General features: G+C 42.3%; 1 protein-coding gene across 3 annotated transcripts in view; it reads right to left on the bottom strand.

The window, feature by feature from the left end:
• Positions 1-1,737: 1,737 nt before the first annotated feature.
• LOC310846980 overlaps positions 1,738-27,445 on the bottom strand; it is a 75,648-nt gene continuing 49,940 nt past the window's right edge. For 2 of the 3 annotated variants that reach the window (XM_083744255.1, XM_083744257.1), the window contains 9 exons: positions 26,488-26,599; positions 24,912-25,002; positions 23,732-23,818; positions 20,486-20,638; positions 16,702-16,831; positions 16,541-16,573; positions 14,201-14,304; positions 11,851-11,934; positions 1,738-2,674 (listed from right to left, as the gene is read on the bottom strand). In XM_083744255.1, the coding sequence (XP_083600381.1) occupies positions 2,570-2,674; positions 11,851-11,934; positions 14,201-14,304; positions 16,541-16,573; positions 16,702-16,831; positions 20,486-20,638; positions 23,732-23,818; positions 24,912-25,002; positions 26,488-26,599 (899 nt within the window). In that variant the 3' untranslated portion in view covers positions 1,738-2,569. Of the gene's footprint in view, positions 2,675-2,743; positions 3,930-11,850; positions 11,935-14,200; positions 14,305-16,540; positions 16,574-16,701; positions 16,832-20,485; positions 20,639-23,731; positions 23,819-24,911; positions 25,003-26,487; positions 26,600-27,445 lie in introns of those variants that run through there. The other variant, XM_083744256.1, reaches the window with a different exon arrangement.

Raw genomic sequence — 27,445 nt, 5'->3', positions numbered from 1 at the left:
TTCCAACCATCCCAATAGGCACCAAATCAATGTTCTTGCATGAACATCTTGGGGTTAGCAGCTGCCCCATTGTTCGGCTGAGGTTCATTCTTCCTATTTCAGGAGCAGAGTAGAAAGACAAGACAGAACAACATTTCTCAGTTATCCTTTCCCAGTCTCTATAAATAGCACATGTAACACCCTTTTCCACTCACACGATAAAAATAATTTTCTCTGTTCATTTGCAAGTCCTATGCCCCCTCCCCCTGATCTCACAGGCAATTTGCCAACCTTCCATTTATTGTGTGATTATTAAAACCAACACTCAAACTGCCGAATATTTGGGGGAAGTGCAAATTTCTTTAGAGAGGCAAGTTAGTTAGCTGTAAAATGCATTGTGACGATTCTGTGAAACTAATTGCTTTTGTAACTTTTGCCTCTGTTCCTAACATTTTGCCCCTTCCACCAACACAATACTAGTATATTGAATCACTCCGACAGTGAACTACGCTAAAACTGGTATTAGCGTCTCTCTCTTTTTAATTTAAAAAGGTAGGGCAATATCATGCAATTGGAACCGACAATGAGACATTACAATGTATCTTTAGTTTCAAGGTGCTCCTCTTCAAGGTTTCTTCCTTCCAACCAGCCATGCCCTCATCCAGATACTTACTCTTAAATGGAAGCCCAGGATGGGCATTCCACTCCAAGCTTTTTTTCTGTTCCACCCTGGATCCATAGCATGTGACACTGTGACTGTTCCACTGCAATTCGCCTTCCACACAAAACTATGCTATTCATCTCACTGCCTACTGGTTTGAATTTATGTAACCTACATGATTAAGTGCATAAGTGACCTTGTTGCGTTTTTCCACTCCATTCATTTCAGTGCAAAGGAAACACAATGCCAATGGACAAAGAAAGGTCATCAGTTACATACTGTTTGCAGACAGAAAGCAACAGCAACCAATCACATTCACTGGATTGATTTCCATTCCAGGCATGAGATGACTAAGCAAACAACAAACCTGAAATGAAATGCCATACAGTGGTACCTCAGGTTACATAGGCTTCAGGTTACATAGGCTTCAGGTTACAGACTCCGCTAACCCAGAAATAGTGCTTCAGGTTAAGAACTTTGTTTCAGGATGAGCACAGAAATCGTGCTCCGGCGATGCGGTGGCAGCAGGAGGCCCCATTAGCTAAAGTGGTGCTTCAGGTTAAGAACGGACCTCCGGAACGAATTAAGTACTTAACCCGAGGTACCACTGTAGTTTGGAATTCACTGTTATGTATTTGTGAATTTTAAGTTGACCTGATATGAGAAATGTATTGCACATCTATCACACATTGACTGCTGCTGTATGTTGGCAGTCAAATGCTGATGGCTGCAAGTGAGATTTGAGGAAGTCTTGAGCCCTAGACCTGGACATGAGTGCTAATAGTGCCTGTATTCAGCAAAACAGGAGCAAGGATCCTGGTTATGCTGTAAATACCCACCTTGATGTCAAGGTGGGAGCCGGGAGCAATAACTCACATGTCAGTGAAGCGAACTCTTTATTCCAAGGAACAAAAGAGCTCAGGCTTAGTGAGCACAACAACTCTTCCCAGTAGGCTTTGCCACAAAATCTTCCTGCTCCCCAGGAATATGTTTCTCCACCCCTGACCTAGGATGCTAGGCTTGGGGGTGGAACTCAACAGCTAAAACAACAGTAATTCAACCAATTTTTCTTCATTTGAAAAGATGGAAATACTTACTTTCATGATCAGCATTGCAGCATTGTTTATTTTTATTATGAGCACATTTTAAAACAACAGTTGCCCATTCAGTGGAATCAGCTCGCATTGAAGTGATCTGTGTGATCAGGGATAGGATGACGGGGACAAACCATGCATCCAATCTATGCATTAATCAACTGTGCTATGAATGCAGTCAGAAAAATGGTATTCAGTAGAGGGCCACTGAGGATGCTCCTCACCTGGGGCACTCTTTGGTCCAGGGCCAGCAGTGAGAGCACCTGTACACGTGGATACTGTTTTCTCTAGTTCAGGATACCTGAGGTCAGTAGAAAGCACTGCTCTGATATCCACATACAATAAGGGCAAAGTGATAGATTTCTATAATTTATACCAAAGGTGGCCCATAAAGGGCTACAGTAGAACATCGCTGTTCTTCTGTGTCTGAAAAAAACTCTGTCAAGCTGATGCCTTCTGGATGTTTTTGGACTACAGCTCCAGAACATCTGAAGGGCAGCACATTGGAGAAAGTGGCAAATCACATATAGTCCATGGTCTTTCACAAAGTTAGGAAGTTCTTGGCTTACATTCAGAGACTGGTTCAGGCCTGATAACAAATCAACTGTCCTGTTCTCCTTACTTTACCTCTAGCTGGAAGAACTATTGTAAATCCCATTTGGGCCTTCCTGGCAGCACTGGTTTTTCAGCACAGGGTCTGCAAGGTCATTAAGAAAGTTACATTCAAGCAAAAATTCATGTACAAATGACTAAAACAATAACCCCACAAATCATCTGATTTCTGCCGACACCCTCAAGGCAACACTATTCAGTTTTGCCGAATCAGTGACTGCACTCATGGTATCATCTCGGCTGAGACTCTTCTGAAATCACTGATAAAAGTTGAAATCCAGGCAAAAAGCTCTTCTGAGTCTCGATCTTCTGCTTCCCCAAATTTCATCTGCAAGATAATAACAATAATAATGACTAGCTGTTTAATGTTATTCACATATGAGCCATGGAAAGATTATTGTGGATTGGAAAGATCAGGCAAGAGTGACGAGCTGAAATATAGCCTGCTTCCTCCATGTGAGTGTAGGATTTGTCACAATGAAGGCCCAGGAAGCAAAATGGCACTTAAACTGTGTTGGAAGGTTCTGTTACAAAAAGCCAAACCCAAATGGTTTACAAGCAGAATTTATTGCTGGAAGCACCTTGAATACAAATGGTATAAGGATGGCAACCGATGGCAGGAAGATCAAGATAAGCAGATCCACCACATTGCAGAAATGCTATTCCATCCTCTGTGTTCTCTCCTGCATTTCCCACATGTATCTTAAGTGAGAATCAGGCCTCTTTATGACCAAAATATACAGGGCCCAACACACTTAAACAAGGACAATTGCCTCTACATTTCTAAGATGTCGTGTATTGATTCCTTATTGATATGCATGCCACACAAATCTCCAAGCAAGTATGAGATTCCAGGGGTCCCAGGCGCTTGTGTTTCCTTTTGGAAATGAGGCACAGTGGTGACTGTGGTGTCTATATGATATATGGTTTATTTACACATATATACAACCTGAGCCTATGTGGTGAAATTTTTCATAGCAGAACAGTTAGGGCCAGAGGCACCAGTTTGTGAGGATGATTGTGGGAGGATGTGTGCATGATGTCACAAAGTTGTGTATGTGAGCATCGCACCTCCTTCCCAAGCTGGGCAAGAGCTTCTGAGGCTTTGGGAACAAAGTGCCAGGGAAACATTTAGGGGACTGGCCTAGTCCTCCTGGTTCACTGACCGCACACCATTGTATAGGTCATTTTGGTGATTGTTTCACAATGATAGAACTCCCTTCTCCTGAGAGGCAGCCTAATTTGAGCCCAGGCATTATTTGAAAGAATACTAGATTTTAAAAATTATTTCCACCACTATTTGGGATTAAATACAGTAATGGGTAGTTAGCTTATTTCACTTGCACAACAAAAATTAAATGCAAGGATTTACTCTTGAATTACACCTGCAATATATAATCTTTGAGAAATTCTAAATCACACCAAATTCCTTTTCTATTATCATTCCAGTAATTCAGAAAGAGGATACTATTATTGAATATATAAGCACACCTGTATCCTCAATGCATTCCCTAATTAAAATCAGGATAGTTAACTTGTCAACTTCCTCTGTTTCTCACAGTTTGTTCAACCAATTCACTGCCCTAAGTGAGAAAATCACATTAACATTTTTAAGCTATTTGGATAAAGAACAATTTGGCCAGAGTTAACAAGTTAGCCATTAAATCCATACTTGGAATTTGCCCAGTTCTTGGATGCAGCATAAGGAAAAGCTATCTCTGTCTGTCGTTGGTTACATCTACAACATTCTGTATGTCTTAACCTGCAATTTCTGCCCCAAGCATTTAGGATAAGAAAAGGGAGGTGGAAATAAATATTGCGATCTTTTTCCTGGTGGAGGCTCTGTGCTTTTCACAATTGCATTATAAGGGTGGGATAATGAGGATTGAGGTACAGCTCTTAGGGGTCCAGAACAGCCTTTCTCAACCTAGTGCCCTCCAGATGTTTTGAACTACAATTCCCATATGCTCCAGTTGGCATTACCATCAAAACCAGCTGAAGGGTGTGCAGAGTCTATCTCAAGAGAAAATGGTAGAACTTATGGTCAGCTCAAAGGAGGGCAACAAATATTTATTCATTTAGCCAATGTATATGCCACTTGTTCAAAGGATTTTCCCCCTAAAAATGTTGTTGTTGTTGTTGTTTAGTCGTTTAGTCGTGTCCGACTCTTCATGACCCCATGGACCAGAGCACGCTAGGCACTTCTGTTCTCCACTGCTTCCCGCAGTTTGATCAAACTCATGCTGGTAGCTTCAAGAACACCATCCAACCATCTCATCCTCTGTCGTCCCCTTCTCCTTGTGCCCTCCATCTTTCCCAACATCAGGGTCTTTTCCAGGGAGTCTTCTCTTCTCATGAGGTGGCCAAAGTACTGGAGTCTCAGCTTCATGATCTGTCCTTCCAGTGAGCACTCAGGGCTGATTTCCTTCTGAATGGATGCATTTGATCTTCTTGCAGTCCATGGGACTCTCAAGAGTCTCCTCCAGCACAATAATTCAAAAGCATCAATTCTTCGGCGATCAGCCTTCTTTATGGTCCAGCTCTCACTTCCATACATCACTACTGGGAAAACCATAGCTTTTACTATATACTATACTTTTTAAGATGCTGTCTAGGTTTGTCGTTGCTTTTCTCCCAAGGAGCAGGCGTCTTTTAATTTCGTGACTGCTGTCACCATCTGCACTGATCATGGAGCCCAAGGAAGTAAAATCTCTTACTGCCTCCATTTCTTCCCCTTCTATTTGCCAGGAGGTGATGGGAGATGGTGAAAGATACAGGAAATTGAATGCAGATTTCCAAAGAATAGCAAGGAGAGACAAGAAGACCTTCTTAAACGAGCAATGCAAAGAAATAGAGGAAAACAACAGAATGGGAAGAACCAGAGATCTGTTCAAGAAAATCAGAAATATGAAAGGAACATTTCGTACAAAGATTGCCATAATAAAGGACAAAAGTGGTAAGGACCTAACAGAAGCAGAAGACATCAAGAAGAGGTGGCAAGAATACACAGAGGAATTATACCAGAAAGATATGGATGTCTCACACACCCCAGGTAGTGTGGTTGCTGATCTTGAGCCAGACATCCTGGAGAGTGAAGTCAAATGGGCCTTAGAAAGCACTGCAAATAACAAGGCCAGTGGAAGTGATGGTATTCCAGCTGAACTATTTAAAATGTTAAAAGATGATGCTGTTAAGATGCTACACTCAATATGCCAGCAAGTTTGGAAAACTCAGCAGTGGCCAGAGAATTGAAGAAGATCAGTCTACATCCCAATTGCAAAGAAGGGCAGTGCCAAAGAATGCTCCAACTACCGCACAATTGCACTCATTTCACATGCTAGCAAGGTTCTGCTTAAAATTCTACAAGGAAGGCTCAAGCAGTATGTGGACCGAGAACACCCAGAAGTGGAAGCTGGATTTCGAAGAGGCAGAGAAACCAGAGACCAAATTGCAAACATGCGCTGGATTATGGAGAAAGCTAGAGAGTTCCAGAAAGACATCTACTTCTGCTTCATTGACTATGCAAAAGCCTTTGACTGCGTCGACCACAGCAAACTATGGCAAGTTCTTAAAGAAATGGGAGTGCCTGATCATCTCATCTGTCTCCTGAGAAATCTCTATGTGGGACAAGAAGCTACAGTTAGAACTGAATATGGAACAACTGAGTGGTTCAAAATTGGGAAAGGAGTACGACAAGGCTGTATATTGTCTCCCTGCTTATTTAACTTATATGCAGAATTCATCATGCGAAAGGCTGGGCTGGATGAATCCGAAGCCGGAATTAAGATTGCCGGAAGAAATAGCAACAACCTCAGATATGCAGATGACACAACCTTGATGGCAGAAAGTGAGGAGGAATTAAAGAACCTTTTAATGAGGGTGAAAGAGGAGAGCGCAAAATATATACACCATTGCCCTTAATATATGCATTTTTTAAAACATTACTTGGTGAACTGCATAGCAAAATTCAGATGAGTGCATATTTTGAAAGGTAGCAGTTCACATAATTTTTTTTTTTTTTTTTTTTTTGAAAGTGAGAATTTAATAGATTCTGTTTCAGATGAAATCAAATTTCTCTTTCATACCGAGTTGGAACCTCACTACTTATCCCTCATCAAATAACCATACAGCATTGCTTAAAAAGCAAACTCACGCTATGGAATTTGTTCCTTTGCTGTTTAAGCGAAGTTGCATTATGGCCCATCATCAATTACACAGAATGGTTTCAGCAAAGTCTCCTTATCCTTTGTTCTGATGGCCAATTGATTATTCATTTGCTCTGTTTCTCTTTATTTTGGCGTATCAATAAAACGCATAATCTGACAACAAACTCTTACAGGGACCCAGAGCAAAGAGTCACAAATCATTCCAAATCTAATTCACTCACCAATCAAGTAAACTTCCTCTATCAGTGACTAATCAATAGCTCTCACAATGAGCTCCTAATTGCACCTCTGGGGTGATGGAAGCCTGTAGATGATAACACAGCCCACGAAAGGCTTACCAATAATTAAGCAGTAGTGAAGAAAAGATACTATTTCTACAGCTAACGACCAAACATCTAGAAGGTGTTGATCTCCAGCGGGGTAAATTGAAGGCAATCCTACGCGAATCAGATGTTAATCCCATCATATCTCCTTATGATGAAGCACGCACACATACCCCAAAATTGGGGAGTAACAAGTGCAGCAACCAATAGATTTATCTACACTGTTGATAATGCAGTTGCTACCAATAGCTGTGGGATACTCTTAGGAGTATTGACAGGCTTGGGAACTCTGTTTGCTATAGATGTTCAGTGGAAAGGGTAGCACATCCAACCAATGCATGTGCTTGCTTGGCTGCTTGTTTTATAAACAGTTCCTTATGAGCATCCTATCAATAATAATTAATAATTTTATTATTTATGCCCTGCCCATCTGGTTGTGTTTCCACAGCCACTCAGAACAAAATGTTCAAATCCAAGAAGCAAAAAAAAAATCAAAAAAATTTGAGCATTAAAAAATTGAAGGGAGGTGGAGAAAAATTGTGCAAGACAATTTAGACAAACCCCATCCAGATTTTGTTTAGAATGCTAGTTGCTTAAAAGGTGAATTTTTTAAAATTAAAAAAAGGAGTCATTAGTCACCAAAATGACCACCAGGTAATTCTGTTCTGGGAATGCTGTTCCATAGCCAGAAGAGTACAACCTCAAAGGCTGTAACATAGTAGTCTGTAGTTGCACAGTTTAATTCAAAAGCTATAGTAATGATATGGCTTGAAGCTTCTGAACAGCTGCTGTGTCAGTGTTCTGCAACAGATTTTTAAGCACCCATTTGAAATGGGTGGAAAATCACAGCCTCCAGGTAGAATCCAACAAAGATTAGTCATAACTCATAGTGCAGACTTAGGCACAGCTACTCAGAAGTAAACCTCAGTGAGACTCGATGGAAATACAGCCCACTAGTGATGCGAAGGGGTTGGATCAGCCTGACTGATACTTCCTGAACCAATAAACAAACTGAAACACACCTACCATTTGAAATTCACAGTTCTCCGAATTTTGTGAAGAAGGTCTCCATTATTTGAGTGAAAACAATGTGATCATTCAAGAACGTTGCTTGCAAATATGCGCATAGTAAGAAAAATGCCCTTAAAAAGCAAATAATTTCTGTGTGAGAGAGAATTTTTAAAATAAACTGATGCAGAAATGAGGGGGAAATGAGAGAGAAACTGAAATCAACAGATCCATCCAACTTTGCATTCTGTTGATTTTCATAGCATTGGCTTCCTATCAAGCATGCGCAAGATTGCAGCCTTAAGGTAAGGTTTCCAGATTTTTTTCAATGAATCCGGGGACAAGTTGTGGTTTTTTGGGGGAGTTTTTTGGAGCTGAGTAGCAACAGGGAGTCAGTAGTGGGGATGGTGTGGCAAAAGACCCTGGGCCCAAGCACACATGCATATTGTATAAAGGTGCAAAGCCCTTCTTTCGCACCCTGTGAAGCATAAATGCACAGAGTTTTTTAAAAACTGGGCAACAGCTGCCCGCCTGCGACTCCTGAGCCTACAAAGGGGGCAGGAGATCAGGGGAGGCTCGGGAGTCACAGGTGGGCAGCGCGCCATAGCCTAGTTTTTTAAAACCTGCACATTTATGTTTCACAGGATGTGAAAGAACTGCTTTGCACCTTGCATGGCAGAAAAACTGCACAAAGACACATCATACGGGGACTTCCGGAGAGGAAAAATGGCGGGTGCCACAGCAGAGAGCAGCTCCCGAAGCCAGCCAGAGCCAACTGCGCTACCAGGCTTGTTCCGGGCTGCTGAGGCTGCCGCTACCACATTTCCCGGTGACAGATTTGCAAATCTGGGAACATTCTGGGGACAGAATTTGTCCAGGGACAGATGTGCAAATCCAGGGACTGTCCCCGGGAACTGGGGATGTCTGGTAACCCTACCTTAAGGTGCAGAGCAGAAAGAGCTTGCTGAGTAAGGCAGAGACCCTGCAGTAGCTTCCTGGCAGGTGAATTATTGATACTTACTATGAGGAGGATGGGTGAGGCATCAGGGAGTCTGGCTTGGTGCAAATGCACCAGCCGAACCAATCCAACACTCCTGCCAGTGCACTATGCTGATGTCCACACCATGGTCCCCTTTTCGTCTCAGTAAACAACAGTGACCCACCCTCCAGGAAGCTGGCAAAACAGCTCTGCTTCCTCTAGGAAGCTACTTCTGGTGCAGAGCATATTTAATGTTATTTGCAGATGCAGTAGCGTAGCGTGGGGGGTGCAGGGGGGGCCGGCCGCACCGGGCGCAACATCTGGGGGTTAGGGAAATCCACGGGTTAGGGGGCGCAAATCCATGGGTTAGGGGGCGCAAATCCATGGGTTAGGGGGCGCAAATTACTTGCCTTGCCCCGGGTGCTGATAACCCACGCTACGCCACTGTGCAGATGAGAATGTGTATGTAGAGAGGTGATTGCTTCTCAGTTTTACATAAAACATTACAGAAAGGGATGGTGAGGCCCCTCAAGCATTTGGGAGCATCATCTGAACAGGAGCAGAAGATTAAAGCAATGCTGGACCCAGAAAAATGCAATTAGTGAGGTTTTACTGAAAATAACCTTTTCATAAGAATATGTCAAGGTCTTTTTCAGTGTCTCTCTTGTCTTTTATTTTAAAAAGTGTAGCTACACAGTGGCATAGCAAATTAGGTTTGAGAGTTATCATTTGTGATCCAAGGCTGCATCCTCAGTACATGTGATGTGGGGAAAGGCATGGAGATACATGGAGTGTAGAAAAAGCTTTAGTGTAAGCAGTTGCCTTACACATCATCAGAGAACCCACACAAGGGAGAAAACATTTAAATGCACGCAGTGTGGAAAGAGCTTCAGTGTAAACAGTCAACTTACTTTACACTGAAGAACCCATGCAGCGGGAAAACCATATAAATGCATAGAGTTTCAGGAGAGCTTTAGTGGGAGCGGAAACCTTACCCAACATTAAAAACCACAGATGGGAGAATTCACCTAAACACGAGGAATTGCTGTGGTCCAAGAGGTGGCTGTGGGTCATAATCCCAGGAGGTAACCACCTCTTGGGAAAACTCTTGCCCCAGTGGGCTCCCCAGAGCAAAACATTTTGAACCAGGATAGTCTTTTCTTGGCAGAACGCCCAGGAAAGGAGGAGGAGTTTGCAGGTACTAGGGAGAGACTGGGGGAGGGGGTAATGAGATCCACCTGCTCTCCCACCTTTCATAACCTTTGTTCCCATACTGAGAAGAGCAATCCCAACCAGATAAGTCTCTGAAGGACGTGGAGCATAGCCTCTGACCTTTTCCAGTCTGAAGGCCACAGGGCCTTATGTGAAGGTTTCCAGGGGCCACATAACAGTGGTGGGCAGAGGGAGAGGCAAAAGTGGGTGGGGCAACAAATGTGAATCTTACAGTAGGCTAATTATTACAAATACTCTCACAGCCCTCTCTGTCCTCCATCTAAACAAGCAAGAAACATCACTGGAGCTCAAGGAGATGTTCCAGCCAGGCAACACTCAAGGAGTCAACTAGAGAGGCCTGGAAAGCTATGTTTGATCTCCAAGCCCAAAGGGTTGAATTGTGCTTGGGAACTTTGGCTCACAGTCTAAATAGTCAAGCACCATGGAGGTTATCAAGGGCCTGGTGAAATCTAGCCATCTCAGGCTGGCTCAGATGTCTACAGAGGAAAGTAAAAGCCATGAACATCCATGATGGGTGTGATCTGAGGCAGGGTTCACCAGATCTTAGCCTTGGAACCTCTTCCCAACAACATCAGAGTTCATCCTTGGGCTGCATGGAGTGGTAATAAAGAAGAGAGCATATTTAGAGCACCTTTTCTTCTTTATGGAATAACTAGCATCCACCCGGCAAGCTTGTCATCCATACTTCCCCCACTGACAAACAGAGCAGAAAGAAGAAGAGGAGGAGGAGTTTGGATTTGATATCCCGCTTTATCACAACCCGAAGGAGTCTCAAAGCGGCTGACATTCTCCTTTCCCTTCCTCCCTCACAACAATCACTCTGTGAGGTGAGTGGGGTTGAGAAATTTCAGAGAAGTGTGACTGGCCCAAGGTCACCCAGCAGCTGCATGTGGAGGAGTGGGGAAGTGAACCCGGTTCACCAGATTACAAGTCTACCACTCTTAACCACTACACCACACTGGCTTTGGAGCTTTGCTGCAGCAGCTCTCACATTGCTAAAGGCAACATCCAAAGTGGCCTCACCCCAGTCATTGCCACTGCGAGAACATGAACTTGAAACATAAAGTAGGTACAGCATGTTCAGTCAAGATGTGCAGAGAGAGTGCAATGCGTTGAGATTTATCGCAGCTGGAAAATTGTGGAGAATTGTCTGGCATCCTTCTTCTTGCATACTACTTTGCATTAGCCATGCATTCATCATATTTTTTTTAATTGGATTCATCACCCGTGAAAGGAAATTCAGAGATAATAAGTGTTGATGCAAAGAGTCTCTTCATTCAGGAAATGCATTAGGAATCTCCATACAATAAAGGTTTTTGTCTGTGTCACTTAGTGTTATTTGCTAGAAGTCGCTGTTACTTTAATTAAGTATTATTTATTTATTTATTTATTTATTTATTTATTTATTTATTTTGAAAAAGCACTGAGACACAGTAAGGTAAACTGTGCAAGTTGATTAAATGAACAGCAGCAATCTGATTTAAAATACAGATGGTGCATTCCTAAGCATAGTTAGTGGAACAGAAGAAATGCCTCCTATATGCAATGAGATTTACTCCCATGTAATACATGTATGCAGGACTGCTGCCTTCAATAAGTACCTAATCCAATGCACATTTACTCAAAAGTGCACTGTTCTCAAGAGCTCGCTCCCTAGAATGGGTGTTTAAGAATGCAGCCTAAACACTGCACTATGAATCGTATTTGTCAAAGGTGGTATTTCTCTGCATTTCTAGAGGTCACTGTTGATAAGAAAACAGCTTATTTGACACTTATATTTTAAAATAAAACATACCAGTATGTTGTGATAGGCCTTTTTCATTTCTTGACAGCTTCTAAATAACTGAGAAAGGTCGCCTTCATATGCCTGAATCAAATCCTGAAACATAAAGCACAATCTGGAATGAGTGTCACATTAAAGTCTAATGCGACCTCAAAGCCACTTACAAACATCAATAAAAAAGATCACAAACACTGGGTTGGAGGGAGTCAAACTTGAATGTTCAGAATTTGCACACACATGCACCACACTCAGACACACACACACACACACATATATATGCAGGCATCTTCTACTCCTTTAACTTCTCCATCATAGAGGTGGGGTGAGAGGAAGGCTTAAGCAAGGAGTGGAGAACCTCTCCTCTCATACCAGCACTAGGAAGGGGCACAAGCCCACCATGTTATCTGCTAACAACCCTAACCAGAGGTCCAGCTCCGAGGGCCTTCTGGCTGTTCCCTAACTGTGAAAAGTGAAGTTACAGGGAACCAGGCGGAGGGCCTTCTCAGTAGTGACGCCCACCTTGTGGAACGCTCTCTCATCAGATGTCAAGGAAATAAACAACTATCTGATTTTTGGAAGACATCTGAAGGCACCCCTCTTTAGGGATGTTTTTAATGTTTGATATTTTATCATCTTTTTAATATTCTGTTGAGAGTCACCCAGAGTGGCTGTGGAAAGCCAGCCAGATGGGTAGGGTATAAATATCATCATCATCATCATCATCATCATCATCATCATCATCATCATCATCATAAAAACAACCACATCTGCTTGGAAGTAAATTCTATTCTACTCAATGAGGCTTGCTCCCAGGTAAGTGGTACTAGGATTGCAGCCATAGTATTTTAATTTTTTAAAAAACAGTTATGCTGTGTATCTTTCTTCTCTGTATTCATTTGATGATGATGATGATGATGATGATATTTATTTTAGCAAATTGACACATGCTAGCCAGCTGCTTATCTCACCATGGTATAAGTATGAACTGGGCTGTAAATAGATAATAAATTCAATTCCAGTAATAACCCTCTGAATTGCTATTCCTCAAGGTCAGAGAACCCTCTGGTGTGGCATTCAAAGAAATGCATATGGTTATAGCTAGAGGAGAAATTGGCAACACACAATCACATAGACATGAATCTGTAGCATACGCAGAGGATTATTGATCAAGACTGACAATTGGCTTGGCTATACCAAATTACATGACAGGTCATCTTCAGATCCTGGACAAAGAAGGAAAATGCTCCACTGCAGTGATGTCTTGGATGGTGGGCTTAGATGGAACATAAACTTTAAGCAATAGCAGTAACATGTTCTCCTGGAGCAGTAGGGTAGTTGACAGCATCTCCTTGCTCTGGCAAGTGATGGTGAGGCTTTCAAGCTTTCTTATTATGTGTGACAACTTGAAGCTAGTCATAGGATGAGGAAAATAGCCAAACGGAGATTGGATATTTATTTCCTTCTCTTTAACATTGTTGCTACGTCATGCTAGGAGTTGTAGCCATGCAACTTTCTAGAACAGGAATCTACAACATGTAACATGAAGGGCATCAAACTGACATGGATCATGACCAGTCAGATGGCCCCTCTGTGCAGAGAGTCCCAGGCAGGGACAAAATCCAAGAGGTTTGCTGAGTGCATGGTGGACCGCCAAATATCACTAGTGAACATCCACTATGGTCTAGATCTTGCTTGGTTTTTTCATTTTTTGGGTGACTTGAAGACAAGTTTCTGTTAACGAGGAGTGGGGAATCCTTTGCATTCCCCCATGGGGAATTTTCTGGGGGACACAGACCATGGAGGATGCAAAGCCAGAGGCAACTCTGTGTATGAGACCCATACCTACATACAGCAGGACACATTTTAGCCATGCAAATCTGTCCATGCCTCTTTATCCTCCATCTAAGCAGTTCAAAAGCACATCAAAGTGCAAGTAGATAAATAGGTACCGCTCTGGTGGGAAGGTAAACGGCGTTTCCGTGCACTGCTCTGGTTCACCAGAAGCGGCTTAGTCATGCTGGCCACATGACCAAGCTGTACACCGGCTCCCTCGGCCAATAAAGTGAGATGAGCGCCGCAACCCCAGAGTTGGTCACGACTGGACCTAATGGTCGGGGGTCCCTTTACCTTTACCTTTAAGCAAGCAAAATGCATTATCTCAGTTCAGTTATTCATTCATTCCAGAAAGCAAATATACTGTGAGAAGTGCGGCTTGGAGAGAGGGTGGGTGGTCCAGGATGAGTCGCAAGGGGCTGTAGGGCCACATTCAAAATTTCCCCATTTCCAAAAAAACCCTTCACATCTGATCTCTGAAATTCTGCATGGTATATACCCATTTAAACATACTCCGGACCACAGTTACCTTCAGCTCTTTGTAGAACTGTGATTCCACAGCTCCTGCCTTGATAACCTTGGGTTTGATTAGTCTTCTGCACTCAGCAATGCTGTCTAATTCTTTCCGTAAAACTAATCACAAAACAGAGAGGAAGAAAATGAGGTGTTTTGCCTATCACACTGCTCTGACTTTATTCATTCTGTTTGTTTCAGGAGCTGATACTTCTCATGGACTCATCAATCAATCAATCAATCAATCAGAGAAGAATGATAGCTTAATGTGAACCTTTAAGCATGTCCTCTGAGCATGTGGTGCTTCTCCCTGCAATATCCTATTCAACACTTGAAGACAGTAGCCATCAAAATGGGAAAAGGACTGTCCATTGTGGGCTTCTCATAACATGCATAGTATATCTTCTGTACAACACAATAAAGTAGGCTACTGGCTTTCCCCCAAATCATTGCTTTTTCTTCTTGATCTTTTCCACCCCACCCCAGTTTGAAGTTCTCTGACAGTTTTATGCCTTTGGTTACTTGCAAGCATCTGATCAATATCTCACTGCAATCAGTCAACTGGAGTCTTCCCATCAAACCTTATGGTTTTTCAATTTGGTTTGAAATTCTCTTTCATAGCTCTCCCAACTTCTATCTTGCATTTGGCCAGCAAATTTGGTCCCTTTTCAACTGGGACTGGATATAAGCACTGGGACCAAATACATATTCAAAAATATGAAACGCAGAAATCCTTGCACTTCCAAAAATACTTTTTGAAAAGTCAAAGTCCAAAGAAGCTGGAATTAAAAAGGAATTAGTAAGGAAAATTTGGATATGACATCCAAACAAGGCAGCTGGAATGTGTGAATGGAATCCAATAATACAGATTATTATAAAGGAATTTGATATATTGCTGATACAATAATTGATTATATGTTGGTATACGTTATAGGAAGTTTATAGTTAAGGTAAAAGTACTGTAATTGTATATTTGATTCTCGGCATCTGGCAGGATGCATTTTTGGAAATGGTAAATTATTTTGTTGGTTGGTTAATTAACTACACTTTCTTGCATGTAATACATTTTGTAAGATACACACACATGCCTCTTTGAATTCTTTCTGACTGTTCCATCTTCAAAGGTTTTAGGGCTCTGAAATCTAAACTAAAGTTGCTAGTAGATCTTTCTGAGAGTGGAATTTTGAGGACAATCATAAAGTTACATAGGAAGGTGCCTTATGTCAGCCGGTCAGACAGTTTCTCCATCTGGAGAAGTACCATCTACTCTGATGGGCAAAGTATTTTGGCAGCAGTACCCTGGAGATTTGAACCTGGGATATTATGCACGCAAAGCAGGTGCTCTGTTACTGAGCAATGGAAAATACCGTATTTTTTGCTCTATAAGGCGCACCAGACCATAAGATGCACCTAGTTTTTGTAGGAGGAAAACAAGAAAAAAAATATTCTGAATCCCAGAAGCCAGAACAGCAAGAGGGATCGCTGCGCAGCAAAAGCAACAATCCCTTTTGCTGTTCTGGCTTCTGGGATAGCTGTGCAGCCTGCATTTGCTCCATAAGATGCACACACATTTCCCCTTACTTTTCAGGAGGGAAAAAGTGCGTCTTATAGAGCGAAAAATACGGTAAAGACCGTGCTTCCTTCAACCTCCACAGTAGGCCTCCTGCAGGGATTGGCACTACTTGGGTGCCTTCTTCAGAATGAGACCAGAGAGATTTTCTGTAAGGACATAAGAAGAGCCCTCTGTTGGAGGCACCATCTGGTCCAGCATCCTGTTTTCAACAGCAGCCAACAAGATGTCTCAGGAACTTTCCTTGCATCCTTGGCCAACACTAGCATCTCTTCCTTACATGCCTAGCAGAGAGCACTGGAGCCAGGATGAGGACACGTTACCTGTTAGTCCAGGGGACAGGAGAGATCTGGGATGATTTGCTGCATATTTCCATTATCTCAATGCCTAACTCAAAGTTTTGATTTAAATTATTTCCTGAGTCTTTGTTTCACAACCACACTAAGTTTCTTCTGCCTCCCATACCTCTTCTAAAGGTCAATGGAGCACTGGTTTAAGGCAAAATGAAATTGACTTCTCTATGCGCAATTTGGAAACTTCATGGCCATTACTTAGATATTTCTCCTCAAATTCCCTTGCAGAGACATGACAGGTTAAAATATTGCCATGGCAACCACACCCCTCGGTAGTTTGAATGTGTTTTTTTATTATTCTTAAAGAATCAAACAAACCCAAAAAGCTCTTCTCTTTGAGACCTACAAGCTCAACACGATGGAACCCAGTTCCAGGTGACTTCACAATGTGTGAAAAATGCTTTCGGTGAATTCTGAAACCATATTTACATACCTTCAACTTCAGCACTGAGACCTTTGATGGAAGCTGTGGCAAAGCAGAAAGGAAGTCAGATGGTGAACCCAGATAAGTATCTCACATATCTAATATAGAAATGGGTGTTTTGAGAAAAGCAATATTTGCAAGAAAGGAGGGAAGGGAAACAATCCTCTTACCAGCAGAAACAGCTTTAAATTCTGTCAACTCCTGAGAAAATGTAGCCAAATCAGGCTCATGTAAGAAGATCTGTTCCACAAGGGCATGGAGCAAGGTGAAATTCCTCTCCTTCCCTCGTAGCAATGATAACTACAAACAGAAGACAGCAATGTAATTGACAGGCTTGCCTAGATTTGGGGTGTATTATTTTCAAAAATGGAGGCAGCGGGGAAATGTTATAGCTCCAAGGAAAATTTAATAAGAGCAGAAAAGTGGGGTTAAGATTTCTTTAAGCTTCTATCCAACCTAACAGGATTCAGAGGTCTTTCTGTAAAGGGCCTGTACTACCTTTCTCACTGCATCCTCATGAAGGATGTTGTGAATTCAGTGGTACCTCAGGTTACAAACACGTTAGGTAGTACCTCAGGTAGTACCTCAGGTTAAGAACTTTGCCCCAGGATGAGAACAGAAATCGCGCGGCAGCAGCAGGAGGTCCCATTAGCTAAAGTGGTACCTCAGGTTAAGAATGGTTTCAGGTTAAGAATGGACCTCCAGAATGAATTAAGTTCGTAACCAGAGGTACCACTGTAGGATTTGCCAGAAGGAGGTGTACAAGGTGTACCACCTTAGGGACTCCAATCTGGATTTGTGTGGAGGGTTTACTTCTTAGCCTTTTCTTCTCCTGAAGATGTTCCACAAGGCAGCAGAGGCTTAGGATCAGATTATCCTTCTAGATGGGCTTCCTTCCCAGGTTGGCAAGCCCCGCCTGTCCCTTACTTCCCTCTACAGCATGTGCAGAAACCACCGTCTAGGCCATTGGTCTTGTCCGCTCAATCTGCCAGAGCCAAGGGATACAAGGGAAGTTCCTAACTCATCGATGGTTTGAGATCCAATGACTAGCCTTACTTGTTTTAGTTGGCCAGCTGAAGCCATTCCCAGGGTATGGCCACTGTTGCGTGCTGAGAGCTGAGTTCAGGATTGGGACCAAAGGTGGGTGAACTACCTCAGAAGGAGCATGATGTGTCCCCCACCAGAGGTGTCCCCCACCACTACCCAACACCTCTAATGTATAGCTCTGCTTTCCCTGGGAAGATATCAGTGAGGCTGAGAGAATTCTTGTCATCTGGGCAGCCCAGGACCTCCATACACCCTGCCCAGGCTTGTGTCCTGGGGAGGTCACTTTGGTGCTGCTAATGCAGTGGTTTGACTTTACCTCTGGAGGTTCACTCCATTGTCTCTTGAGACAGACAGGTGCCAACAATGCTTTAGTTTAGGAACTAAAGCTGAGAAATACTACCACAGGTAAGAACCAGCCTGGCTATTGCAACGTTCTTCAGAGACCCTTCAGTGTTTTCTCTTGCCTTCAGAAGTGAGGTAGGTGGTGATCTCAGACAGGGCCTTCTCCATTGTGACACCCATGTCTGACATACCTTTTCCAGAGAAGCTTGCCATGTGCAGTATTCTGCTAACTCGCTCCATCAGCTCACTTTCATAATGGGACTCCCCCCTGTCTCCTTACCCAACTTGTGTCCTCCCCAAACCCACTCCAGGAGGTTAGGGAAACCCTTAAATTTAGGGGGCACAGGAGGAGGGGGGAACATTGCATTGTGAAAGGCTTCCACTGACAGAAACAGACTTAGCACCACATTGGATTCTATCCCTGGTGTTGACGTTGATGTATTTTTGGTGCCAAATGAAGACCTTTTTATTTGACTTATAAATTTTGTTTTTGGGTTCTGCTTTAACATTGCCTCTGTTTTAAAGTTTATTTTACACTACTCTGCTATTTTGGGCTTTTGGGGGGATGTTCTTATCACTTTTGAGCTGCTCTGATAAACCTTTAAAAGGTTGAAGAAAGCCCTCTGCCAGGCTGCCACACACACCAAGCTTCTGAGGGCAGAGGAACTACCAAGAGGGTCCTCTCTGCTGAGTAAATATTACTCCTGGGAATAATTCTTCTGAAGGTTTTATATTTTAAATAGATACAATAACCTATGCATTTTTCACCTTTTGGTATTTGTCCCATTCCTCAATTTTTTGGGGGGTGGGGGGCTTATGCACTAGAGAGACAGAAGGCCCCTCCAGAAATTACTCCTCCACACCAGTTGGCAACAGGGCACCCTCCCAAAATTGAATAAGTTCAGCTCTCTGCACCCGACCTTTGGCCATGCTGGCTGAGGCTGATGAAAGCTGGAGAACAACAATATCTGGAGGGCATCAAGTTGACTTCCGATGCTTCACAGGTTCTCTGATCTTCCACAGAAAACTTGAATGTATTAAGGTGTTGCCAGCAGGGATGGAGGTGTTGAGGGTGCTACTCCCTCACACATGCTTTAAATACAGAGAGGGAAAATGTCTGAAGGGGGCTTGACTGGCAAGAATAGCTGTACACCCATGTACAAAAAGGAAAGCAGGTAATGTGGTCTTGGGAGTAACCCACTGGGCGATTTTAACATTGAAAATGGGACATATATATTTCCTAGACAGTGACAAAAGGTTCCACACTCCAGTGTAAAACAGTAAGAACAGTTCATGTAAAACAATGCTTTAAGTCTCCGTAGTGGGATGGAGAAAGATGTCGTCTGGCACAGTAAGTTTTTGTAGATATTTTTCATAATGATAAATGTGGTAGTTCAGCAGAAATATAAAAAAAGGCAAACATCCAAATTGGGGCTCTGAATTGTCGCTTGCATCATAAATCATTCACTCAATATACTGAAATCCCTGGGAAGTGCCATGGTGGGGGGAAATAACTTCCACTTCTATTTAGAGATGTGGCAGAATTTGATAATATGCTTAAAGGTTCAAGGCTGCCTAGAGAATATGCAGTCAGTAATAGGAGCAGCCAAACACAGAGTTTGAGGCAAAGGAAACTGCTCTTATTGCCAACATTTTCAAAGGCAAATCATCAGTCCTGCAAATGGATCACAGATAATACAACCAAAAAGTCACTTTTACATGGGCATATCCTATTGCATCTTAATTCTGGCCAGAAACTGTTGTTCATTAATTTCTGTTTCGGACAAAATTTTGTTATTTGCAGATGTCCACACATTTTAAATGATATTCCTACAATGTGGAGACTACCAGATGGAAGCCACCATTCTGGGCAACTTCCAATATACGGTATTTACTCAAATCTAATACAGTACTCACCTTTTTGGGCCAAATTACATTGTGAAAATTAGGGTGCGCATTAGATTTGATGGCACATTTACATTCTCCAGCAAATACTTTTTTTGGTTTCAAGGGTCTGAAAATTGAGGTGCTCATTAGATTTGATGGTGCATTAGACTCGAGTAAATATGGTGTTTGTGTGTGTGTGTGTGTGTGTGTGTGTGTGTGTGTGTGCATATATATATATAGGCATTAAACATTAAAAAACTTCTCTATATAGGGCTGCCTTCAGATGTCTCCTAAAGGTTGTATAGTTACTTATCTTCTTGGCTCAGGGGTCACATAACTCCATACCCTCCAACATTTCTCTGGTGAAAATAGGGACATCCTAAGGAAAAGCAGGACGTTCCAGGATCAAATCAGAAACTGAGGCAGCTTCTGTAGATCTGGGACTGTCCCTGGAAAATAGGGACACTTGGAGGGTCTGGACTTAGCCAGAGTAGTTTGCACTGAGTCTCAGCATTTCTTTGAAGGGTTTGGAGCATCTAGAAAACATTCATCTGAAGGGAATGACATTGCTGTATTATTTATCTGCACTCAGGAGAAAAAGAGAGAGATTTAAACACTTTTTTTAAGGGAAATTGTACTCTCCTACAATCCAAGCCTTTCCCCAGCAAAACCACTTACTTTAGCCAGAGAAGACAGCTGAAAGCCTTTGGCCTTCTCTCTCCCAGCATTTTCATTTAAGTAGTTCCCAATGGCTAAGATATATTCCAGCACAGCAACAAATCTCGGGTTGTCCTGCAGCTGTTTGCATGCCCTGATCTTCTGGTTTATGAGCTGGAACACAAGGAGGCATCGTTTGATTAAATTGTCAAGGGTGACTAAATGGGGCTCTCTGCATTGTTTTGGTCAGTCAGGAATTAATCTAGACCATGGGAATCTCAAGCCATAAAAGGGGCCTCTGTAGGGATCTGCCATGAAGACTTCATAGTCAAGATTGCTACATTCTCACGCACTGTAATGGCAGGGATCTTCGGCATTCGCTTGTGGGCACATTGTGCAACATGTCACTGATGCAACAATAATGGATTAGTGGTAGATTTATACTGGACCACTTTATTAAGAAGAGTTTGGATTTGATATCCCGCTTTATCACTACCCGAAGGAGTCTCAAAGCGGCTAACGTTCTCCTTTCCCTCCCCCCCCCCCACAACAAACACTCTGTGAGGTGAGTGGGGCTGAGAGACTTCAGAGAAGTGTGACTGGCCCAAGGTCACCCAGCAGCTGCATGTGGAGGAGCGGAGACGCGAACCGGTTCCCCAGATTATGAGTCTACCACTCTTAAACATTACACCACACTGGCTCGCAATTATTAGTTGTTCCTGCAATGCTTCCCAAATATTAATACGTTTATTGCTATGTGGAGAGGCACTTTTGTGCTACAACAGGCGAGGAAACTGGTAGGCCAAGATTGCCCCACAGGCCTCCCCATTTGTCCTGCAAGGCTGCTTTTCTGTTAGTCCTGTGGGCAACATGTTGGCTACACTTGACTTGGAAAGTAATTACATACAATAGCAGCTTCAGAAAGGGCAATTTGCAGCAGTAAAAGTAGTGAGAAGGGGTAACTGGACTCTTTGTGCTGCTTCTATGTTCCTAATCTTCCCTCCCCTTCCCTCCTCTGTAGGGTGACAGACACAGATTGAAGGATCTGTGAAGAAAAAGTCTGCTTTTTGGACCTCACAGGCAGAATAAGAGCTGTGAAAGGGCAACTCTGAGCAGAAAACCATCAGGCAAGGAAAGGGTTAATATGCCACCATTGCTGCAACTTTTCCACTTCATGTTACCCCTTTGCAAAGCTGCTTTTGCTTAGAAGTAGCAGCCTTTGATGGCCCTTGACACATTATTGGCAGGTAATATGCCAGTCATTTCATGCTTTGTGTTCTCAAAGAGATATACAGTTAGTTTCAAAAATCAGCAGGAAGAAATAGCAGCCTGAATATTCAATACAGACAGTAGCTCGCCTTATCTGCCACTTGTGTGCATAATCATATGTCCCCTGCACCCAGAACACAGGTGTCTCCCTATGGAGGGTTTGTGCAAATCACTGCTTCTGCAACTACACAGTAGGGCAAAAACAGGGTGCAAAAGGTTACTCTCTCTTACTCTCCCAGTGCACACTTGTCAATAATCCCAACTCATTTATATTTTGACCCCAGTGTGCTCTTTCAAAACTGATTTCCATAATGAAAAAAGGATGTGCAATTTTAACTTGTTCAGATCTTGTTGGGTTGGATATTCTTTTTTCTTTGTTTCTTTTGTCTCTCTCAATATGGATGTATATTTTTCACCCTTCCTTATATTGAGCTCATTAATTAAAGAAGGATTGCCTCCCTAGAGCTGCTATTAGCCATAGAGGGAGAAACATGTGGACTTTAAAAATTAATTTTTCATATTTTCCCATCCACAAGTAATAGCAGCTCCAATTAAATAAGGGGTGTATGTAATCTGGACCAGGGCTATGGTGTGGGGAAAAGTGTCTCTCTCCTCATGCTGTGACCCCAATCAAAACCGGTGCCCCATACCTGCTTTTCCAAAAATAGAATGACATTGGGAGCACCCAACAGAGAGCTGTTATTTTCAACCAGTATCTGGGAGCAATTGGCTCTAGTTCAGGTTCAAGGCTCCAGAGAGGTTTTAGCATTGATGCTTAGTTGCAATTGACACAATGCAGGAGGTTCTTTGAACCAGCCTTTGTGGTTCAGGTTAAGTTCAGCTCCCTCCCTGCAGCCTCTTCAAACTGGATGATTGGCAGTCTTTTTGAGACTGTGGACACCTTGAGCCCCAAACCAGATTTTCATTATTATGTAAAACAAAACAGTCAATGTTGGATGTATTGCTTGGGCACCTAGACTGTGTTTCCATAGGTAAACAAGAATGACAAATATCTCGAAAATTAAATCTCAAACAATATCTACAAGGTATCAGCTGTGTTGATTGGCATGGACTGTGTCATCGTTCATGAGGTATTACCTTCTGGAGGTGCTATTTCCGCTAATGAACTCTCTCAGGTTTTGACTTGCCCAAGGCTATTTTAGATACCCCAGCAGGTAGCGCATATTGTATTTCAAAATCTAGACGATCTCAAATTTACTTTCATGCTAGTTATGACTCTCTTGGCTATCAAATCCAGGAGCAACACATAGATCATCAAAACCTTTCCCCACATTTCTTTTGAATAATGCAGTGAAATGACAACTTATACATCAGGCTGCCCGCATTATTACAATATGAATGTCAACGACATGACGGGTGAGTTGCTTTTTCCAAGGAAAATCTCTGCTCACACACATACGTAGATAGACACGCCGGCTTTTAAAATTGACATGGAGGGCATCTGGTGCTTTATAGTGTATCCCTAAGCATGTTGACTCAGGAGTAAGGATGGCGGGGGGGCAGGAATTCAGTTTAGTTCACATTTAAAGCTGAACCTACCTAATTCTCACTTCCTAGAACAAAATGCAAACCAAAATACAGCCATCCCTCAAAATTTGTGCTTCTCCAAAGCTTGCAATGCAGTTCTCCAGCCAAGTAACATATACAAAAGAAGTATTGAAATGTATAATTCTTCTGTTTATTTTATATTTGCCTGTTTATGTTTGGCTATAACATGCATTTGATTCCCTTAATGATAACTTCGATTTAGCATATCCAAACTGATGTGCTAATGTGGACTTACGACTGGAGGGGAAAACAAAAATACCAAGAGAAAGCAAGTTTGACAGATTCATCCCAGTCCACTGAGTACAAAGGGACTTTATCCAATGTAAGTATGGATAGGATTACAACAAGCTCAATGTTTAAATTTATTTAAGGCACACACACAAACAAATATAATATTCTTACCCACAAAAATCAAGGTATGATACTTACTGGCCGCAGTTCAGCCATGGATTCTGGTAGTTCACGAATGGAATGCAAGAGGTCAAGTTTCTTGCATAAATTAGGTATTTTACACATCTGCATAAAGGAAAGGAAACTCAGAAAAGATTCCTGTTGTCCTACATAAGAAAATTTTAAGCTGCCTTGTTAAATCTGTTCTAGGGGTTCCCACAACCCTCTGAAGCAGATTTGAAGAGGGTTTGGAGTATGCAGGGAGGAAGGGGATGAAGGGAAGTTCCACTGAGCAAACATAAATCCTTGCTCCAATGGAATGTATTCATTTGATACCACCAATTCATGAGAATTCATGAAAAAATTGTGCTCAAAAATGATCAAAATGGAAAGGGAGAGGGGAAATTGGTGGAATTCCCATGCATGAGCTACAGGGTTGTTGTTGAATTTCTCTCACTTTCAAGGCACCCATTTACAAGGTAGTGAAGCAGCATTTGTGAGTGCCCGTTCATTCAGTCTTCAGTTTAATTCTCCAGTGGTCTGCACTCTGCAGCCTTCCTGAGTGTTTCCTGAAAACCCCTGAAGTCTGCTCAATGGTCAGCTTACTCAGAGTAAGATGACAGAGCTTTGCCCATATACAGCCAAGAGACTATAAAGTGCTGGAGAAATGGAAAGGAAAAATGCATGTATGCCCATTCTACCCACAGCTACCTTGCAACAATAATGAAAGCTCGATTCCACAGCCACAAAATGTTTTAAAAAATTCTAAAGTGTCCTGAGAATGAGGCAGCCTCTTTTGCAGTGGAAGAAAAGTTTTGAGAAATTTGGGGGCACGTTTTGGCATAGCCCTAGGTAAAAGCTCCCACCTTGGGGCATATCAGCTAGACCTGCATCTTCAACAATGCATTGACCTTAAGTCACACAACTGCTGTTCTGTACTTTAAAAAACACAAATGAAATATTTTAGAAATGCTTTTTTAACATTTCAGTTTGAACTTAACACTGTGTCTTTTGCACAGTCTTCTGTGTTAAGGAGACAGGTAAGGATGTTTGAATAAATAAAGCAACCCAGCTGCTGCAAAGGATTTCTTTGTTCCAAGAAAGTTCAATGAGTTGCATTGTCCCAAGTTTTAAACTCAGCATAAAATCAACAGAGAGCAAGAAGCAGACAACATGGCATGTACAAAACCACAACTTAAACCATAGGTATACTTCTTACTTCTAGCATAAATTGATCCACCAGATGCAATTCTGAAGGAGACCCTTTGAACAACGTGTACATTTCTATATCTTTCGCGGTGGGCTGGTATCTATGGGAAATCGATACAAATTAGCATTCCTGGTTCCAAGACATCAGTGTCAAATATGGGCATTTTGTAGACAATGGTAACAATTTCAACAGAATACTTAAAAACATGGGCTCATTTGTATGCTAAACCAGAGTAAACAACAATGAACGTTTGCCTATTTTAATTAATTGGGGGGAAATATAGCATTTTTGTATTGGCTTGTTTCAAATCCATTAACCACTGCCATCTTGAATAATTAACTACATTCCATATGTCAATTTTTCCTCTTCTGCCCACATTCAGATTGGGAAAACAACAACAGCTAGAACTGTTTCATTGGGCCTTCCCACAGGTGGAACAAATTCTAGCAGTGTTCATTTGTTCGTTTGATGTAATACATTTCTATGCTGCCTCATAGTCAAATTGCCTGCACTGTTTACAAAACTTAAAAGCCACAGTACCCACCATAATGCAATACAAACATAAACGTGGCAGATAAAAGCACAGTTAAATGTCAGAGTTTAAAACAATGTCTTGTTGAATAAATAGCCCTTTGCTTGGCATTCAGAACACAGAGAGTTGGCACCAATCAAACCTCCCTATTTATTTAGACCAAGCAACACAAACTTGTTCTGACATGTAGAGAGTTCTTTCAGCAGTCTCTGTATTCTCCTTTCCCCTTGTGACTGCTAGAGTAGGTACTGTGGTACATGGGTACCCACCATAATGCTCTTCAGATGCTGCTGTATTTCAACTCCCATCATCCCTGACCTCTGGCTATGCTGGCAGGAGTTGGAGTCTAGCATCACCCGGAAGGCACCACTGTAAATCCACATGCCTCTTTCACCTGTGTTGGATAGTCTGCAAAGCAGCACCATGGAATCTTCCCAGTCCAAGCACACAAAGCAAGTGGAGAGAGGTGAACAGGGAAGGGCCATAGCTGAGTGCTAGAGCAACTGCTTCGCATGCAGAAACCCCAAGTTGAATCCCCAGCATCTCCAGGTAGAAATGTCCTCTGCCTGGAACCCTGGAGAGCTCTTGCCAATCAGTGTGGACAATTCTGAGTTAGATGGACCCAATGGTCTAACTCAGGAGAAGACGGCTTCCTATGTCCCTAAGGCATTGTGGAAAGTTATTTCAAGCTGTCTTTGGATGGGTTGGGGGAAATAATGCAAAAGGGTAGTCCATAATCATGTCAAGCATGGGATTAATTTATTTTAAATCCAAGCCATTTGGCTCAACTGGATTGAATTGTTTTGTTGCTCACTTTGCTTAAAGCTCAGCATTACCAGCAGCAAGGTGGCTTATGGTTCCTCCAGAGAACAATGAGTAATAGAGCATATGTATTTCTTTTAAGTTACATCCCTAATTTCCAATGCAAGGAGCTAGGTACATCAGGTGCTTCAGTAAACACATCCTTTCGCTTCTCCTTTCATTTGCCCAAAATGATGCTGTTTTCAAAAAGTAATATCTATCATAAATAAAGAATTCTATCCAAAAGGTTACCTTCTTAGTGCTGTAATCTGTTCAATGCTAAGTCCACCACTGTCTTCATGTATAATGTATAATTTTTCTTTCAGCTGGCTTGGCTTTATGCGGAAACTTTTAAGAAAAATGTCTGGAGGGGGAGAATGGTTCTTTGATTACTTGTAGATAAATGCACAGGGGATCGGGGGGGGGGGGAGGAAGCAGAGAAAGAACACTGGGACATTTATACTGTTGTTCAGCCCACAGAATTAGCTTGTGCTTGTGCCCACTAAAAGCTAAGATGAGTCAGTGCTCTAATATCTTGTACAAATAGTATCCTAGCATTCTAGTACGAATGGCATCGATGTATCCATATGGATGTATTTGATTGAAGTGCAGTCAATCCATTAGTCAGAAGAATAAATCAAGAGAGTGTCTCCTGATGGCACTCAAAACCTTACTTTGAAAATTATTTTGGTTAAGAATACAAAAATTGTGCTGCTGATTCTGGGATTGAGTTTACAGAGCCCACTGTTTTGTTCTCCAGAGTGACCACTCAACTCCCCCTGGGAGCTCACAAACAAGGTGGAAAGGTGACAATCGCTCTCACTGCCATGTGATCAAAGCATCAAGTAAACAGGGGTACACTGCCTCTGAATGAAAAGTGATACCCTTATTGAATTACCCACACCTGAATATGTCCAGTTTTCCCCCAAGCATGTTTTGAGTTGTAAGTTTGCTAAAAGCAGGGGCTTGCCCAATTTGCCTAGTAGAAAAGAGTGGTTTCCTGGAAGAAACAAGACTAATTTGGAGGATTAAAAAGCACTGTTTAAAGATGTCTTTATCCTCACTAACAACATCTTAACATGTACTTCCCCACCACCACCATTTTAGTGCCAGTCAATGGATGCAATAATTTCCCAACCCAGGTGTCCCAATTAACATAATGATTACACCCTTCCAATTTTAGTTCATGCAAATCCTTCACAGGTTTATA

Source organism: Podarcis gaigeae (assembly GCF_964106915.1).
Source record: "Podarcis gaigeae genome assembly, chromosome: 6".
NCBI classification, from domain to species: domain Eukaryota; kingdom Metazoa; phylum Chordata; class Lepidosauria; order Squamata; family Lacertidae; genus Podarcis; species Podarcis gaigeae.
Note: the sequence above shows the minus strand (reverse complement) of the source record. Positions and strands in the feature narration are given on the sequence as shown.